This window comes from Chelonus insularis, unplaced genomic scaffold (assembly GCF_013357705.1).
Source record: "Chelonus insularis isolate UGA/USDA-ARS -01 unplaced genomic scaffold, ASM1335770v1 contig_16_pilon, whole genome shotgun sequence".
Taxonomy (NCBI): domain Eukaryota; kingdom Metazoa; phylum Arthropoda; class Insecta; order Hymenoptera; family Braconidae; genus Chelonus; species Chelonus insularis.
The window spans coordinates 215,574-235,364 of record NW_023276409.1 but is presented as its reverse complement, the minus strand read 5'-3'; the positions used below and the strand labels follow the sequence as shown (position 1 = coordinate 235,364).

Genomic DNA, 19,791 nt, shown 5'->3' with positions numbered 1-19,791 from the left:
AGCTTTCGTACATGTAACTTGTTCTCACAGCATGTAAACGGTTTTGAAGTAGACTGGATACTGAAAGATAAAGGTTTATGAGAATCTAGAACATCCCTCAATGCAGCATAATCTTGATTCTCGTATTAAGATGATAGTTAAATGGGTCAATTGTTAATTAATCCAATAATAAGCAATTTTCTGCTCTTTTCACTTCTGTTTACTACAAATCAATGGACAAAGCAATGTGTTGAAACGATATTTACAATAAAAAAGTAAATAAACTAACCATTGTTCGATACTGTTCAAAGACGAGTTTTTAATTGGATGATAAAAATAGTAGTTAATTTAAAAAAAGTTAAAATTTAATTCAATTTAAATAATAATTCCTAATTAATGAAAAAAAGTTTGAATCCGATTCTAATTTTTATTAGTAGAAAATAAAAAAGTTAGGACAACTTTTTTAATGACTTTTTTGAAATCCTTATATGTAGAATATTTAAGATAACGTTATTAGTTTTTTTAAAGAGTGGAATAAATACTTTACAAAGATATTTTTTTATTTTTTAATATATTAAATTAATTGTTACGACGTAAAATAGAATAGAAGAGAAAGTTATAAAATGTAGTTTATTGTATTTTCGATAATGAATGATAGAACTGTTTTAGAATGAAATACTCACCGCAACAACAGCAGAAGGAAAGGAAATCCGAGAGTGAAGTCGCATCAATAAACGCGACACCATCAAGAACATCACGAAGTAGAGATACAGTAGGCAGGTGTACAAATCGGCTTACCCCCGATGCTCTAATATCAGCAGGAATGTTTGCTTGGATGAGGGTCTTTCGGATGGCTACATTACTTCCTCAAGTTGGGTGTTAAAAAACTATTCGTCTGTCCAACTTAATGGACAGGATAGATATATTAATTTGTTACATGTATATTATTGCGCAACAGGCGCAACCAAAATGAGGTATCACAGCGCTCGACGTTCTTCAATATTTTCCTTAACGTTAAACGTATATGGACATTGACTAGGACGTCTTTAGATCTTTAACTTAGCTCGAAATAATTAGTGCGTCAAATGTAAACGCAATAAATGCTCCTGATTATCTGCTTCTTGGCAAAGAATATAATTAAATACTAATTATCTCAGTACCGAGATACCTGCAGATTATCACTGATGACAAGATTGATAAAGGTTCATTAGTTTATAATTACAAATGATCAATATTTTTATTTATTCAAGCATTTCTGGTAACTCTGTTGATCAGTCTCCAAATACCAGTGATTTAAAACAAATAAAAATCAATCAATTGTCAATAATGTTATCTCGTTGATTATTAGACGAATATATTTTATGACTACCACTGATATATTAATTGAATATGATAATAAAATCATTTTTTGCTTTACCAATTCATTGTGTTGTTTTTTATTATTGTTGTATTGTATCACTTGCACTCTATGTCCTAATAATTTAATTCATAAAAATAAAATGATTATATAAAACTTTCATTCCTTCTAGAATCTCACAAACATTGATTCTACAAATGGAACGTGAGTAAACGACTCGTAACGCTACTGGAAAGAGAATAAAAATATACATATATTATGTTATTTATCATGTACTTTCGACATAAATGTATAACCTAGATTATCTAATGTTTCTCATCTATGTTAATAATGAGTAGTTTTTTTTTGCATACGTCAAGGGATATTTCCTCACATCTAACGATCTAATTGTAATAGAACAAAAACATTTCATCAATCAGTTTATTTTTCAAAAGTAGAAAAAAGGTACCGTTGAGGTGGAAGATTTATATCGGATACAGTAGGAGATCAGTAAGAGGGTAAGGAGTGATAAGATTTCTGTTATACAATTTTTTCACTTACCCTTCAATTTTCGTAATTATCTAGAAATTAAACCAAGGAATATTTGCCTCAACCAGAATAATATTATCGATTTAATTATAGTTTCATCAATTAGTTATAATATATTAATGGATATTGGCTGTTACGTATAATGATATTAAGTGAATTTTTATGTCACATTACAGATATTATTATCAAAATTGAAGTTTCTAATATTTTAAATTTTTCCATTGATACGCATTAATCAATACTTCTGATGTTGTATTAAGTTGAAATTAAAACCATATATGAATTGAAGCTTCAATTGTACTTTTTATTCAAAATTAATATTTTAGAAATCAATTGAATGTTTTGTTATAATATAATTATGTTTACAAACATGACATTATATATTTTTAATTTGACAGTTTTTATCTCTACTTTTTATATTTGATGAATTAATTTTTTAACTCTTTTATTTGAATAGATATTTAATTCTATTCAACAATTATTTTAACATAAATAAAACTTTTGTTTGTAAATAAACTCCATTTTGCATACGACGATTGGTCAAATCGGTAAAATTGCTGCCTGTAAAAATTATTTGTAGTCGATAAAGTAGATAATAACAAGGGTAATTTCGAACGGTATTTATTTTATCATCATACCCCCTGTAGTTTAGTCACCCCCTGAAGATGGCCGGAAGCACATAACAACAAGTTTGTTTTATGTCAGTTCATCCACGCAGGACAGCAAGATATAACCGTGACAAAGTTGCGCGCCAGTCGTTTCTAGGATTTGTCGTCTTCAACTTCTCGATGATGACATCTTAGACTGTAATTTGTTCATTGCATGTCAAGTCTCACCAACTTAGTATCATAAATATACAACAAATTTAAGCCAATAACTAACTATTTGACTCAAATGGACATTGTACTGTTTACATCAAATATGATTGTTAGTTTCCCGCGTGTGTGAGAAAGTCGCCACGCTGATAACTCGTGATCGTGGAGTTACCGCGTATGCAATGCGTCGACCCTTGATTCGGCATTTGTCAGAGGGTGGGAATGGTGATGGATCACGAAGACAATCAAGCAGTAAATCTGGTGATGATATCCGTGGTTATAATTTAGAATTCCGTCATCATCTATCATCACTTGATCTTCTAAAAGTTCCAAACCACCATTGTTTAAGAGGTCAGCTGTCTCCAGACACCAAGAATACTGGCACAATCCACAGGTATATGTATATTATATTCTCTGTGATTCGCTTGTTGCATTCTCCAGAACTCTCTACTTTGAGTCTAGCTTGTGAATATACGCCCTTAATTTTTAGTCCTTTCTCATGTAGTTTTCTTAGTTTCCACCATTGTGCAAGTACAAAGATAAGTAATTAGGCCGTAATTACATTAAACTATAGCAATCCTTACATAAGAATAATTAGTGCAGAAAGGAATGAAATAAAAATAGACTTTATTTCATTACATTTATAAATTAAAACAACTTCCATTAACTTTTTCAATTTTTGCTTAAAAATGGGTCAGTTACTTCTTATCATCTAATCTTTATACACATTATGAATATTTCATTGGTAACATGAAAACGATCCAAATCTAAAAAAAAATTTAATATTAAATAAAACTGACGAAATATTTTATTAAAATTTTCTATCAAATTACTTTTGATGTTAGTTAAAGTTTTTTACAATTTACATTTCTCCTAATAAAAGTTAATTTATACTGCCTGTAAATGATAGGACATTTTAATATACATTATTATCGTCTTCATTTTCTGTCTCGTAATTAATTTTCCTATTACAATAAACTTTATCGTTCGTTGAAGGAATTTTTAATTAAATAAAAAACATCAATGAACTTTTTCCGATTTTTTATTTTTCCCCTATTATTTTATGAGGAACATTAATATAAGCTTCTTTTGATTTTATCGTCAATATACCACCATTATCGAACTAAATTAATAATTTAAAGTGTTTAAATCAATTATTATTATTATTATCATCATAAATATTACTAGGATAATTATTGATATCTAGTGACGTGAATAATTGACAAAATTTTGTAAATTTTTCATTTATGACTTTTAATTCCAGATTCAAAATAATCTGAAAGGGCAGTGAGAGTTATTAATAGCACTTAATAGCCATATAATATACCAAGTGTAATCTCTCCAGGAAAAGGATATGATGGAAAAGAGGGATAAACATGACGTTTTTCTCGCTTACCCACACAACCTGGAAATCCAGGTGTCCCGGGAATCGTCCAGGGATTTGCGCTGGCGCACCTACAACCCCTTTCGTTGTGCTCCTCTTGTCACTATTTAGCGAATAGATATATAAAATAGGTATAGAGGATGGTGGTTGTATTTGTGGCGAGTAACACGCCAAATTGAATTGACACTGCGGAATTAAACAGAGGGGAAAGATTATAAGGAGTGAGGTCACGACAAACTCGAGGCCGCTTTCCAGGGCCATGAGGTTAATTTACGAATGAAAAGAGAGGGAAAGAAGCAAGAAGCTTTAAATTGTTAGCTTTGAATGGTATAGTAGTAGAAGCTGCATACAGATTCTATTTGTCGATGAAATGCAGAGGTATTGCTATAAATATATCTGTTTTGGAGGTTGCTTTCCCATTCATTGGCTCTTGAGCTCATTCTTACTTGAATACATCAAAGGGTCTGGCTCGATTAAATTTTTATTTATTTTTTTCTTGCCTTTATTTTTTATCTTCAAACTCAGGAGGTTTCATCGAAAAAATCGTTTTTAGTTTCATTTAATTGATTTGCCTCTTTTTATATTCACTAAATGGTTAAACATTAAAATAATTACAATTATTTTTAAATAACCAATAACTATGAATAGGATAGAAAGTAGAATAAACATTATTCGTCTGTTTTTAATATATTAATAGGTCATTTAAATCGATCGAATAACTATTTCATGAATATCCATGCTAAAAAAAGCTATTGAACCAATTGTTATTGATTCTAAGAGAATTTTCTGTTGAAATTGGGCTAATGATATAAAATACATTTTAAATAAAAGTAATAAGTTATTATCTTCATTAAAAAATTTATCATTTTCTCAATCAGTGGCAGGTTAATTAGCATAATATCTACACAAAGAGTAGTTTTGAAAGTCTCTATAAATTCAAAATGACTTGTAATTTTTCTCAACATGTTTATATGTATTTAGTAAATATGTTTTCTTTATTTTTTAAATCCATTGCTGTATTTACAACTTCATCATTCAATGGCCTCCAGCATAAATTGAAAAAGTGACCTTGAGAATTTTATCTAAAATGTACGGAATTTTAAAGACGAAATATGCACATCTTTACAAAGAACGTATATTCTTCTAACGTTTTTTTTACATTAAAGTTCTTCATTCTCTCTCGAGTTTGAAGTACTCAACAGCTCTATATTTCTCCAGTAACATGGAGTGGGTACAGAATTAACCACCGTCTGAATGTGGGGTCGTGTGTATTTAAATGGAAAGGGGTGTGATATTTTGATACTTTGAGTATGTAAAATGAACAATATTGATGAATGATGAAATACACTAAGTAGAGTGTAAGTTGATGTTGATGGTGTAGAGCAAAATTATAGAGGAGAGACACGGGACAGAGGACATCCTCATTCCAATGAAGCATGGGTGATCGGACGAGCCGGAGATGATCGTTGAGTAACAAATTAGTTCTGCCAGGTGGTGACATACAGAGATTATGTAACCCGTTAAAAGTTGACATAGGATATATATAAACGATAGTTCAGCATGATGGGAAAGCCATGAGCGAAAAAAGGTTGATGGTTAATACAAAAAAACACACAATAAAGATTAATTCTTTACAAATATATCCACCTTTCAGGATTTATTCCACATCTAAATATATGTTTATTTTTTTTTCTCATTTATTCCGTGATTTACATTGATAAATTTTTCATGGATCATTTATCACACCAAGAAAGAAAGACATTTAATTCATTATGATCAACGTATTCTAATATGATCATTTAATGATAAATGTTAAAAGTTTGAAGTAAAGAATAGGATGGATCTTTTGATGGATAATAACGTATTTCATGAAATATGTAAAGAAAAATTTGTTTGTGGATTGAAAACTACAGGATTACTGATTTAATATTTTTGTGAACTATAAATGAATTAGGTGCCTTGAGAATTTGTTACCAACTTGGATTTATTATTTTTAACCCTTGAACCAAATTAATTTTATTTTCATTTTATTGGTTCATTAAATCCTCCTTTTTTTTTAAGACTCATTAATAGTTTTAATACTTTCTATTAGTACTTGTTCATGAACTTCAACATCTTGACAGTAGTAATTTTTTCTAAATAATCATTTTAATTTTATCTAACTCGTGCTAAGTCTGTGGTTCAAATTAACTAACTTCTTAATTGATTTCAAGATCTTGTAGATATTAAAGTATATACTTACATAAGTTAACTACGGAAACTTCCAAATAGTAAAGAAACTAAATTAATTTAAGCTTATGTCAGGACAATGAATTAAATGAGACTTACAAAAAATACGATACCAGACACAAACAAGACTCATCTTAATTTAATTTAAATTTATTTATTATTATATAAAGTAAAATCAGATTACATCATTCTGCATTCTTCATTATGAAGCTCAATTCAAGTAACTCATAAAAAGCTTTATATAACAAGATCTACGTGTTTTTATCATTTTAAAAGAGAATTTAAAGTTTATTTACTCTAGCTGAAAGCTGAAAACAACTAAATTTAAAACTTCATTAAATTAAAATAAATATTTCGCTCAAAATTTATAAAAATATATGTTTCACTTGATTTCTTTTTTTTTATAACATATTTTATTTTACTCAAATGATAAGTATCTATCGGAAAGTTATTGATTTTTTTTATTATTAGGAAATGAAATTTAATGCAATTTTAAAAACTGTCGTCTGCAACTAATCTTTTTGCGGATATTAAAAAAAATTTTCTGCTTGGAAATACAATTCGAAGTAGATTAAAGTCAGTATAGTTTCAAAGAAAACATAATCGATTAGCAGAGATCCATGGAAAACTTGGAATCTTTTTATTATTATTGTTAAGAATTTTTTTGCCAAAGTATTTGTGTTTTTTATTGACTATCAGAAACACGATCTGCACGCGGATTCGTGAGTAAGAAGAATGTTAATCGGGAATAGGTGAACTAAGTGCAAAGATGGTCCACGTATGTAAGTGATCACGGCAACACCTTTGATCCTTAAAATGTTTCTGATCCCTTATATCTTTACAAAACAAACATGTTTTTTAGGATTTACTATTCCAGATATTTCTGTAAATGAATCTTCCTATTTTTGTTTTTATCGTAAATTTTTTGGTTCACTCTAGATTTCTCTTAAATTATTTTTTCTTTATTTGTAAAATGCAGAAAAAGATATCTCGATACCAAAAAATTTTTAGAAAATTTCTTCGGATAAAAAAATTGCAACGTTGAAAAGAAAAACGAATACATTTCAATTTTTTGTACATCAACTCTCTGTTAAGATCCATATCTTTTTCCAATTTATTCATGTTTTTCTAGACTCAGAACAGCCTTTGATGATTCTTTATTCAATTTCTTTCCAAATAAGAAATACTGAAATTTTATAGAAAATTCTATTTGTTCTTTGGAAGAAAAATTTTGTGTATAGTGAAATTGTTATTGGACGAATTGATTAAATTAAAATAACATCCTTTATTTAATGATCTAAAAATGAATCTAACCATTTTAATCAAAAGTCTTAATTTTTTTTAGATAGTTTTGGATTGATATTTTTTTATTAGCATTTTTTTATTTGTTTTAGGGAAAAAAGCATGTTCATAAAAAATATTTTACATTTGAACAAGATGAAAAATGTTATTTTGCTCATAACTGACTTGTGTTAGGATCAGATTTAAGCTTATAACCCCTCTGACCTTCTTCTGAAGCTGTTAATTGATTTGTCAGGATTTACGAGGATATTTTATTTTCTTTTTCACCATTAATTTTTTCATATATGTTTTTCATTTTAATTGCAAATGAAATAAAAAGTTTCCCGTTAGATGCATTAAATATTTTTCATTGTTATTTTACTTTTTAAATGCACGTTTTTACTTTATAAATGAAAATTTTAAACTATTAAATTTTTTTTATGATGCTAGTCATAGTTCAAAGGTCATCTGAATGATGTTTCAAAGTTGAAAAGTTTTTAAAAATTTTGTTTTTGATGACCTTTTGCAATATTTGAAAGACATAAAATGAGTGTGTCAAATAGCATGTCGTAATGTTTTTGACACTTTATGGAGGGAGATCACTTGGTGATACGGTAGATTGCGATAAAGCGGGGAATGACATGACACATTGATTGAGAGAATGCAATCTAGACAACTGATGAAGGAGAATAATATAAAAGGGAGTAAAACGAATATGAAACTATTGACAATTCATCAGATGATCGATTAGCATCCATTGATTTTTATCAACAATCCGTTCTACTAATTTATACAATGAGACAGCGCACGTGCGAGACGCTCTGAAGCTTGATCATGATGAAGATACCAAGCAGATGAGGAAAAAAATGACTGGTAATTCTATCAATTTGTCTTGACAGTTTTTTCTCTGCTTCACAGAAAAAAAAGGAAGAAGAAGAAGCAGGAAGCGTGAAGGAAATGTAGTTTTCCTGAAAGATTTTCTCGCGGAAAGTTATTCATGAGATGCAAACTCGGGAGATTTGCAAATCTATGGATAATTCAGAGTTTCCCTCGCAAAGATTCCTATTACTTGATTTATATGTTTGGGTTACATGGATTTGATAAAAATTTCCACAGGAAGATGACCATCGTCAAAGACTACTCAAAAATCAATCTTAGTAAGCAAAGACCTCTCGTGGCCTCAAGTCGTAAATAAAGTTCCTTTGGAAGCGAGTAAATCAATACCTTAGTTGATGCATTGAGAGATCGATCTATCTCGGGCTCCTGTGGTTGGTAATATGGACTCTCAGATGCTCGTTGCAGTGGCGTCGAAATACTGAGATTAACTTTCAACAATGCTGGAAGGAGAATTGAGTGGATGATGAAGGAGATTGTCCTCCAGAAGCAGCCTATGTTGAACATCCTTCTTCCTTCTAAAATATTCTCCTCTCTCTTCATCACCAGAGGCACGATCTTCACTTGCGAGAGATCGCGGTGTAGTGAAGGAGACCCCCAGAATCCCCATATCTTGCTTCTCAGATCGTGAGCTCCAGGGATTATACTATGGTCGTCTTACCTGTTTATGTGTGCAGCCAATGTACTACATAACAATCCACGACGAGGCACGAGGGCAAGGCATGCGAGGTGGAAACTAAGTGGAGGAGGCAACAAGAGGCCACATCACGTTTGTAATTGCAATAAAAAAAATCAAGAAACCCTTTAAATGTGTTTCTTTCTGAAATGGAAAACATTATTTTCATTGGCTTCTTATTCTTTTTCTTTTGTGTGACTTATATCTTCTATTCTTCTGTGCTACCAAAGTTTTTTCATTGTTTCATCGTCGTAGAATGAAAATGAAAAAGCATCAAAGTTACTTGTAAGTAATGTAATAAAGTGAGAAAATATTGGAGTGTTTTATCTGCTGATATTGTTTCAAGAAAACATGAAAGTTTGCTCGAGAATTTGATCGAGAACGAAACTTTAAACGATATTTATTATTGACATAAATCATCTTCAAGGAATTTACTGAATTTGTTATGCGGAAGTTTCTTCATCAAGAATATACTCGTTTTCTAGATTATACAAAGAGAGAAATAAGTAGTATGATAAAAACATAAAAGTAACCGAAGTGAGACTTGGAATAGAAGATAGTGAGTCTTTATCAGAAGATAAATACCTTCTATGCGAAACGTGGAGGCACTGAACAAACGAATCTTCTTTTCTTCTAATACGTAAAGGTTGTAGAAACAGAACGGAGGGAAAAATGATGTAAGGATAAAATGAATGATCATTTATTTTTGTTCTTTTGTTCTGGAAAATTATTGTATACATATGGAGATTTTGAAGAAGTGAGAATGATTCATGGTTTCATTTTGAAGAAATAATAATTTTGATAAAAAAATTCTGACATCTTTCAAATTATTCTTTTATTATACTTAAATATTTGATCTTTTTTTGTAATTAACTTCCATTTAATAGATATATTTTTGTCTTTTTTTTTAACTAATTATTATCTGTCACTTTAGTGACAATGAAGAATGAATCAAGGTGTCTTTTTAATTCAAAAAATAAGAATAATAGAATAAGTTATCCACTATTTTTATTTTAATAGGAACAAATGATATACATATGTTTTTAAAACAAGCCACCACAAATAGTCAGTTCTAATAACTGAAAAATTTTTTTCAATTTTTCATCAACCATAAACTGGAATTACATTCTTACTCCAGTCAATCGTTATTTTTATGTTAGAAAAGGTAGAATAGCATCAAAGAGATGAAACATTTTTATTGTGGTCGAGTTGTGATTGACACAATCATTCAACTAAAAATTTACAAACAGCAACGTAGACAGATTCATAGGACTAGTGAAAAGAATTTTTTAATTTTGAATCAGGAACATTTGGAGATCCATTTGAAAGATTAAAATACCCTATTTGAGTATTCATCCCACTAATTTCTACAATTAAGTGTAATAGTACCCCACTAGAAAATCTGAAATCCTCTCAACCCTGTTGAGCTATGCTCAACGAGATTCCATAGGACTACTCGAAATTGCAGCATCCATTATTCAAGGGTAATTCAGGGATCTCATGGTACGTGATAACCCAACAAGATCATGTTAAGCTTCAATGAGCTTAATGATCTAGACAGAAGTCAATTTAAACAAAAAATGTGTTCATCTAATTACAATTTTACGAATGTAATCAAAGTAAATTCAAAACAAGTTTCAATAGCTTTAGCAAGTTATATAATTTTTCTTTGAAAATGCTTTTAAATCATTTAAAAAATTTACTAGTTTCTTCTCGAGTAGTTCAATTTGAATCTCATCGGTGAATAAAATTAGAATGATATTATTTGAAAAGTGAGAATTATTTTGAATCATATCTTGAAGAATTTGTTTCATTAGTTCTCGCATCAAAAATTCAAATAATGTTTTGAAACAATTTTCATTAAGTTAATTTTAAACTTTTCTACAAAAATTTTAACTTCGAATAGCTTAATAAAGAAAATGTGTTGATGGGAAAAGATCAGTTTGCAGTTGTAACAAAGTGGACATTTATGAATGAAAATAATTTTGTTCTAACAATCATTATTTGAAAAAAGTTATTAGCAATAATTACTACCATATTCAAGATATGGTTGTTTTGGTTTTCTTTTTCAAGTTTATCTCTAATATAAAAATCTTTTCGAAGAATCTAAAAATTCGTTGAGTGCATATTTTCTCAATAATCACTTTAGAAATGAGGCTGTTACAGAAGCAAAATATTTCTTTCGGTATACTAAAGTCTTTTTAATTAAATTAAGATTAAATTGTACAACTAATTTCTCTAAATTATTTCGACTCATTTAAGTCTGAAAACTGTGAGGTAAACTATAAAATGACTGTCACGTTGAGAACAAGTATTAGCACTCGTAGTCTTCCATTTTAATTAATTGACTTTATATTGAACATGCCAATAATTGTAGGAAGGTTGTTAACTGTACAGTTTATCCTGTAAATCACTGACTAATTACTCTCTAAAGCTGTTAGGGATCTTGTGCGTCGATAAAAAAGATTTTTTGTTCAAGCCAAATATTTTTTTGATATTCCAAAAAATGTATACATCAAAAATATACATTACCTCACAGCATGTAAATTAAATACTGAATCTCGATCGTTCGATGTGAAAAGCACTAATTTATAAGAACTTCAACGACGAAGGAGCATCTTTTTTTACAAAAAATGCTAATAATTTGAGGATGATTTGATCCTAAAAAAATATCCTGAAGTCGTTCGATTACATGCAAATTCCAAATGGATCTCGCTCATTAATGAAAGAATGAAAAAAAATTAGCAAAAAGAAGAACATGACTTCACGCAACGGAGTCTGATCGACACAAATTGAGGTCGATCAAAAGCGAGTCGATTTGCCGTAGTGTCCCTTCAGGCCATTGAGTGTCTTCCCCATTATTCTATGTCGTTTTTTCCTCAGGTGTTTTTCCATAAAAATCATGTCTACGCGAGTTACTCTATCTGAAATCGGTGGGTGATTTTTCGAATGCTCCAGTTCCAATGATTTTACCTCTCTAGTGGATGGCTGCACGTATTCATGCAACAATGTCTCATGCATATATAACCCCACTACGGGTATTCTGGTGCTTGGTTCGCGACTCTCAAGTGCGAGGGAGGAGGGATATAATACATATAGACTTGAAGAGCATGAGTGAGCAAGAGACTGAGCGATTGGAGGGAGTTTGTGCCACTGGCAATGCAATGGACAAGAGCATTAAAACAGTCCTTCGGTATACTCTAACGCGTTGACATATCGCTGCTTCATATGTTCTTCACTGTACCGGTCATCAAAGACTTTTTGATACCAACCAATCACTTCCAGAAATTACTTGCAAAAACATTCTTTCTCATTCTAATCATTAATAAATATTGTTTGAAAGTGGTTTGGAAAATTGTCAAGTGAATAAATAAAATCGATTTGTAGTAGTAGATATTGGATCAGCTTGAAGAGCATTTAGAGAATTGATAGGCTCTGATTATTATCCGTCATATCAGGGGTTGAACACTCCCTGGTATGATCTGGTCATGGGCCAGTGCGTCATTTGCCATGGATGATGATAACGGGATTTCGATATCGACAGGTAATTGCTGGTCCTCGTTGGATTCATGTGTTTCTGTATTCAAGAGGGAGGAATTGATCGTTAATAAAACTATCGGGACACAAATAGAGATCGATTGCAGTAGCGGCAACGGTTACTGATCTATGATAGGTTACAAGAACTGCTTGTCAAGTCAAGTGAAAAACATTTTCTAACCTTAACGAAGACATTTCTTATTAAAGTGTTTTTTTTATCTATCATTGAGTATAATCATGCTGAAGATTACTATGCTGGATTATATTGCCGGCTCTGGGTAAGTTTTATTGAAAGCACTTTTTTTGTGATCGTTAAATATATCTGATCCTTCACATGGTCAATTAATTTAATGTAAAACTTTTTCTCCCATTTCATTATTATTATTAATATTGATGTAAATTATTATTTATTATCATTACACTTTTTATGGAGATATGTGTGAACTTTTTGCTTGAATCCAATGCTGATGAGTATTTTAATTCTGTTGACTTCATAACGGGTTTTGAATTAGAATTAACAGAGATTTATTCAAAGTGTTGTTAATTATTTTTATATCTTGATTAGTTGAGAGTTAAATGTATAAATTTAACATATTTGCTTTTTATCGTGCAATTGAATTTAATGTTTCTAGTAAGTTGATAAATATTTTAATTTTCGTTTCCGTTTAATCTATCAAATGTACATAAATTTTACTCGTCTAGGGATTCTTGAAATAAAAGTAATTTTTATTCAGCAAATTTTTTTTTTTGCAATAATTGTTTATCTCTGTACTTTATTATAGTTTTTTATCAGTTAAAATGTTTGTTTATTTAGAGTTGTTTTTGAAAGATAATTTTTTAATAAACATTCTCTTTTTTTACCTAAGTGAAATTGATAAGCGTAATAATTTTATCAATTTTATAAACAACTCTTGCTTGACATGTGAATTGTTAGGTATCGTTTTCACTACTTGAATTAGATGTGGCTGAGTCTATAATTTGAAATTATTCATTGGGAAGTAGACGTATCATTGACGGAGTCTCGTCTATAATATCGTATAAGATCAGACGCATATAAGCACTAGCAAGTTTACGACTTATTGATATGCACTTTCGATCGGATAGTCTCATTAGGTTGTTATACATATGCATATAAGGAGACTTGATAATGAAGAAATATTGCAGAAAAAATTTTCAATGGTGTCTTAGGCATATTATTCGACTTAAGAGATCAAATTACAGTAATTTAATGCTGAAAAAATGTACGAAAAGAGAAATGAAATGGCAAAAGAGTATTATTTGATAAGATTTGTATGTATAGTGTCAAGAATGTATTTTATTTTATGTAAAGTCTCTTTATTCACCGGTTGAGACCACACTATGAATTCAATTACTTTTGCTTTACGTTGATAAGATATCAAAGAGAACACTTGGGCCAAGAACTTAAGAGTAAAGTACTTCTTTAAAAGCCACTTATGCATGATTTAGGTTTTGTCTTGATAAATAATGTAGAACAATATTTTTTCAAACAGCTTTTGTTTTATACCACTGATAAAGCTCATTTCCCTAAAAACATTATTTATGATTTTAATCAATTATCCTTGTCATACTTAATAAGCATGAAACAATTATTTATTTTTAATTCAACAATTAATCATTTCATTAACCCTTTTAATTATCAGGTTCATAATGTAAAAATCATTACAGTTTTTGCTGAATAACTTTCAAGGGGAAATGAAAGATTATAGCGGAGGGTTCTGCTAGTTTTAACTCATGAATTTTATCTAACAAACCCTTTTGTTTTAGCCAACAAAATCTTTTTATTTTGAAGAATAAAGTTGATGTGTATACAGACATATTAAATGAATCATATTCCGACAGAATAATGTTGATAGAACATGAAATGAATTACTCACTATTCATTTACAAATTGTGCCATTAGATAAATTCAATCGATTATTTTGGATATAAAATTACTTACGATAAAATGTAAAGCTTAGAATACGAATCATGAACCAATTATTATTTTGTTTGGCTAATAAGGTTTATATAACATTGAGTTCAGACAGCTCTCGTCAAGTTTTCGATATTTGACACTAATAATAATGGGTCATTGTTCGATACTTTTCACACTGTAGATGTGATTTATTACATATTGACTATTGCGAAACCTTTCTCTATGAAAGACTAAACGATACAATCACTATAGCGGATAGTTTTTATTCAGATAATCTATGCTTTTATTGGAGAAAAAATATCCTCACCATTTATTGTTTGATAAATGAAAATGAAATGAAATATTAATAACTTGTTGTTAGCTATTTTCATCAAATCATCAATAATTAAATTTACTTAATTAGTTGTAGAAATTAAACATGCCTGGGATGTTTTGTTGTTATGATTATTTTGGAATTTACTCTAGAATTCAATCATAATTGAACACAGAAATTGTAATTGAATTTTCCAATTGCAAAACTGTTCAAAAATTCTTATTAATTATTTAAAAAATCAAATGTTAAATTTAAATTAATGATTGATCAAGGACTGACTGTGGTAATATTTTGATCAAAAGGTTGCTGTTGATCAATTGATGCTAAACTACTCTAAAGTATTTAATGAAGAGCTTAATTTTTATTTAAATTTATCTATTTTTTCCTGCTAAGTAGAATAATAAATATTTCAGTCGTGTAATAAGTGTTCTTCTATCATGTTTTTCCGATGATTGTAAGACAAATGGTGTCTTGTCAACCGTGATAAGGCGACACTTGTTTAACTGCATGGTTAAAATGTTTCTAATCAGAAACCAAAACGTAAATGGTTCTATTTGAGGTGAAGAATTTTCCTCATCACTGTAATCCCTAGTATATAGCTTGTTTCACCATTTAAAAACGTAAAAAAAGTCATTATGGAAACTGAGCCGGTGGATTCTCTTATGTTATATTCACTGTTGGAATGTGAACGAATCGTCCCTGTAGACTCTAAACGAGGCCGCGTCGTTTTGCCAAGTGAAATTTTTTTCTGGTCATCAGACCAAACGTCAGCACAAATGTACCAACCAATTCGATTGAGTCACTCTTCAATGTGTCATTCAACTTTTTTGGAAATCAATTTTACTGAATCAGGCCAAATCTCGTTTCATGCAATTAGCAATCATGCGTTTATAGTCATTTCGGGTTTAATTTTGTTCTCAAACCGAATTCTGGGTAAGAGATCATATTCATCTGGATTAAACTGTAATATTTGCAATTAATTGTTTTTATTTTATTTAATGGTTTCTTGGAAAGAATTTAAACTATTTTTAATTGTAATTTTAATTTCGAAAATTGTTTTACTTTGAATTTATTTATTTTAATTTATGATTTTAAATTGCATTCCATACCAATTATTGCAAAGAAAGTAATCATTGAACTGTGACGACATTCACATAAATATCAGTATAAATTAAATTCACATTACTTCAAATAAACGGTGATTCATTAACTACTATACCAATGAACTAGACTCTCCAAGATAAAATTAATAGTCCAACAAATGTTTAATATCTTTTTCATAAACTTTGCTACTTTATAACTTTCCAACTCTATTTATTTTTTCCACTTGTCATACTATTTATCCGCTCTTCAAACAAATATCTAACAATTATATTCAACTTTATTCCAATTCCTTAACAAATAATAAATTTAAATCAACATCAGAATGACATATCAAAGAGAAACGTATGTTTTCACTTGAGAAAAGTTTTTTTTTTCATGATGCTATCTAGGATATCTTCTCATCCTTACGTCTGAATCTCCAACGAGTTCATTGTCATTCGACAAAGATGTGAGTCTAATTGAATTCCTAATGTGTTTCAAACGCATCATCAATGCTCCCGGGAAAAAGTCTGAATACATAAATAACATAATGTGTTCTATTGAATAGATATATGTATAACAATTTGAAAACTTTCTCTCATTTGAAAGTCCAAGTCACGATTGCCCCTCAACTTTAGCTTCATACAATATCCAATCGATATTATCGATATAAATACAATGTAATAAAGCAATAAAATTTATATCTCCTTAGAGAGAAGTATAAACGAATGATATAAAAGTAAAAAGAAGACATTTTTATGAGAAATTATGAAGAATGACTTATACTAAAACACCACCCACTTTACTCCCACACACTTCTATCTCTCAATCTTCATTCTTCATCTTGCAATTAATTTTAATTCTATACAAATCTGCATGAATCGTTAATGTGAAAACAAATCATTTTGGAATTACCTACTTCCGTTTTATCTTACACATGATCAATTTCTGGGGAATTTTTTTCTGTACACTGTGATAAACACTATCATAAATAAATTTTCTCCTATCAGTATTTGATGCCCGAGACATTGAAAATTACAGTTTTCTATAAATAAATACGTATGTTATATGCATCGAAATTTCCTGTTGAATGAATTGTCAATTACACTGATGTAGAAAGTTAGTATTAATGAATGTTAAACTGTGATATTTTTTTTACATTCAATGATGTTTATGTCGCTTTGAATAAATTGATTTAAAGAAAAAATAAAATTGATTGAAATTGACATGATGTTATTTTATAAAATACTGATGGATTAATGAATTATTTGATAATTAACTAACAAAATTAATTATTCCCTTCATTGAACAGAAACTTCGAAAAGTGACTATTAATTATAATTTAACAAAGTAAAATGTAATTAAATAAAAATAAAAATTGACCCATAATCCTACCTTTTCCTTTAATGTTATCTCAAAGGAGTAATAATTTTTTAACTAAGTTTATTGACTTAGCATTGCATGGATAATTAATTGGAAAATGCTTTAATTAAAATCCTTTTTATGCAAATGGATAACATTACAAATGAAAAATTGAAAGATAAAAACAAATTCTTCAGTTAAATAAATGGATTTTCTAAATGAAATTCTTGTACAGGAAGAGAAATTCTTAAAGAATAGATCAATAATTAAAAAGGTTGATTTACTAAAATAAAAGTATACTAAAAACGTTATTAATAGTTCAAAAAGTGATATTTCTATAAAAAATAAAATGACTATTTAAAATTATAAAAGAAACAATCTTTGTTAGCTGAAACTTTCAATTAAAGATGAAGAAGGTTGAGAAAGAGTTTTTCTGAAGAAAAGTGAGAAAATGAATAGTTTAAACATGAAGTACAATAATGGATATAATTATGAAAAATTAGATGGTTATTGTTAAATTAAAACTCTTTAAAGAAAAAGGAAATGTTTAATGGAATGTAGAAGTGAAGTAATTGGCTCAATCAATAAAAATCATGTCATTTTATTTTACTACAAGACTAAAAAAAATGTAACTGAGAAGAAAAGTAGAAAAAAGTGACCAAAGTATTAACCATCCGGATATTTATTTCCTTCTGAAGTAGCTTCATGAAACTCAACCACTTCCTGCCATAAGATCCACAATATTTTTCTCCCACACTTTACGAAAGATATAAAAATCTGAGAGAAGTCATATTGTTGTACGCAAAAGGATTTACAAAGGCGTATATGTTTTACAAGATCGGTAAAGGTGGAGAATCTCGATCGCTCGAGAAAGAAGATATTTATTGAAGGAGAATAAGAAATACAGTGGTACCTTACTCACAATCAGAGTTGTATATAAGCGGTGTACAAGATTTCAAAGGAGTCTTCAACGATATTTTCATCCACGCCCACTTCTTCGTCCTCTTGCCATGGCAATGTCCGACCCTAAGTCTCAGCTCTCGCATTACATCGTATTCAAGACGTAGTGCAGAGAGGTGTGTGAACCGTTACTAGTTTTACTAGCAAGAAATGGTGGTTGTAAGGAGCTGGAGACGGGTTCGATAGAGATCCGTTGTAAAATCTTTTCCCTTAAGGAATTCATACTGATTATCGGAAATCTGAATCATCAATGAACCTACCTTCACAGATATCTATATGTATTTAACATTCAATTCTAAGACATTCAGATATGTCCATTTAATTCCAGCTATCATTTATCTCTTAATGAAGTGATTAATATTAAACGGTATTTTATTAAAAATGATTTAATCCTCAAGTGGATAGGGTGAAGAACATGAAGAGGAGGATTGAATGACAAAGTTTGCTAAAGTTCCGGTTTTTAACTGGCAACTTTGAGCACCTGGTAACATCCGCATATTAATTACCAGTGAGTTTAAGGATTGAAAAGAAGTGAGTAAGGAAAAGGGCGTCCTACATCCGCCGGAAAGTGGCACAACCTTATTACACAGGAGTCTTGGGTGCTCAAAAAAAGACCGAGTGAAACGGTTTCATCCCCTTGACCGAGATTTTAACACTCTAACAAGAATTTACTCAATTGAGAGATTTTTCAAAGACGAGATATGCATAAAAATAAATTGGCGGAATACCATACTAACGACTTCTTTTGGGCAATCAATGTAAGCAGTTAAAAAATTACCAGACAAATTTTTTTTCAACAAATGCCACTGCATTGATAATCATTGTAAAATTCTTAGCAATAAAATATCCACAATAATTGGCAATTAAATTACATTTTTTATAAAGGATTCTTTACAAATTTATTTTGAACGATCTTCGAGAATTAATGATTTATGTCATTGATAAATAATGTTTCAATTAAAACCAATCATTATAATTATTTTGAAATCCTCAAAAATTATTAATCATCATTGTAAAGTTCAACAAAATTATTAACATTTTTTATATTAAACAGTCTTGCACCAAATTACTTGTAAGAATGATTATAATAAAATTTTTGAAATGAAAAAAAGATGTTTAATTTCTTAATGACATAAGCATTGAAAGAGCCCTTTGGTTAATTTGCTAAGTCATGTCAATGAAATCTCATCAATGAGGTCATGATTTTGCAATATGAATGTTGCTGAAAGACAGTTGAATGACGAGCTATCAAGTTGGACTAGAAAGATCGTGATGTCGAGACAACGAATGAGGAAGAAATAAACGTAAGAGTTGATGCCAATGTCTCTTGGTATATTTTATACCTCCATCTATTTGCCAAGCGTCTTCTTTGGATGACGCTGTACCTATGAAGTGTCCAGTGACCCGACGTGCTCGTGAGTACAAGCAATAATCTCATGACACCCTCGACCGAGCAC

At 29.7% G+C, this 19,791-nt stretch overlaps 1 protein-coding gene across 4 annotated transcripts in view; it reads left to right on the top strand.

The window, feature by feature from the left end:
- The window catches only part of LOC118064220 (rap1 GTPase-activating protein 1-like), an 80,574-nt gene that overhangs the window by 4,425 nt on the left and 56,358 nt on the right, over positions 1 to 19,791 (top strand). For 2 of the 4 annotated variants that reach the window (XM_035078677.1, XM_035078676.1), the window contains exon 1: positions 12,323 to 12,958. The exons of 1 other annotated variant lie outside the window; for it this stretch is intronic. In XM_035078677.1, coding sequence (XP_034934568.1) covers positions 12,918 to 12,958 — 41 coding nt within the window. In that variant the 5' untranslated portion in view covers positions 12,323 to 12,917. Of the gene's footprint in view, positions 1 to 2,619; positions 3,074 to 12,322; positions 12,959 to 19,791 lie in introns of those variants that run through there. One more of the 4 variants, XM_035078674.1, reaches the window with a different exon arrangement.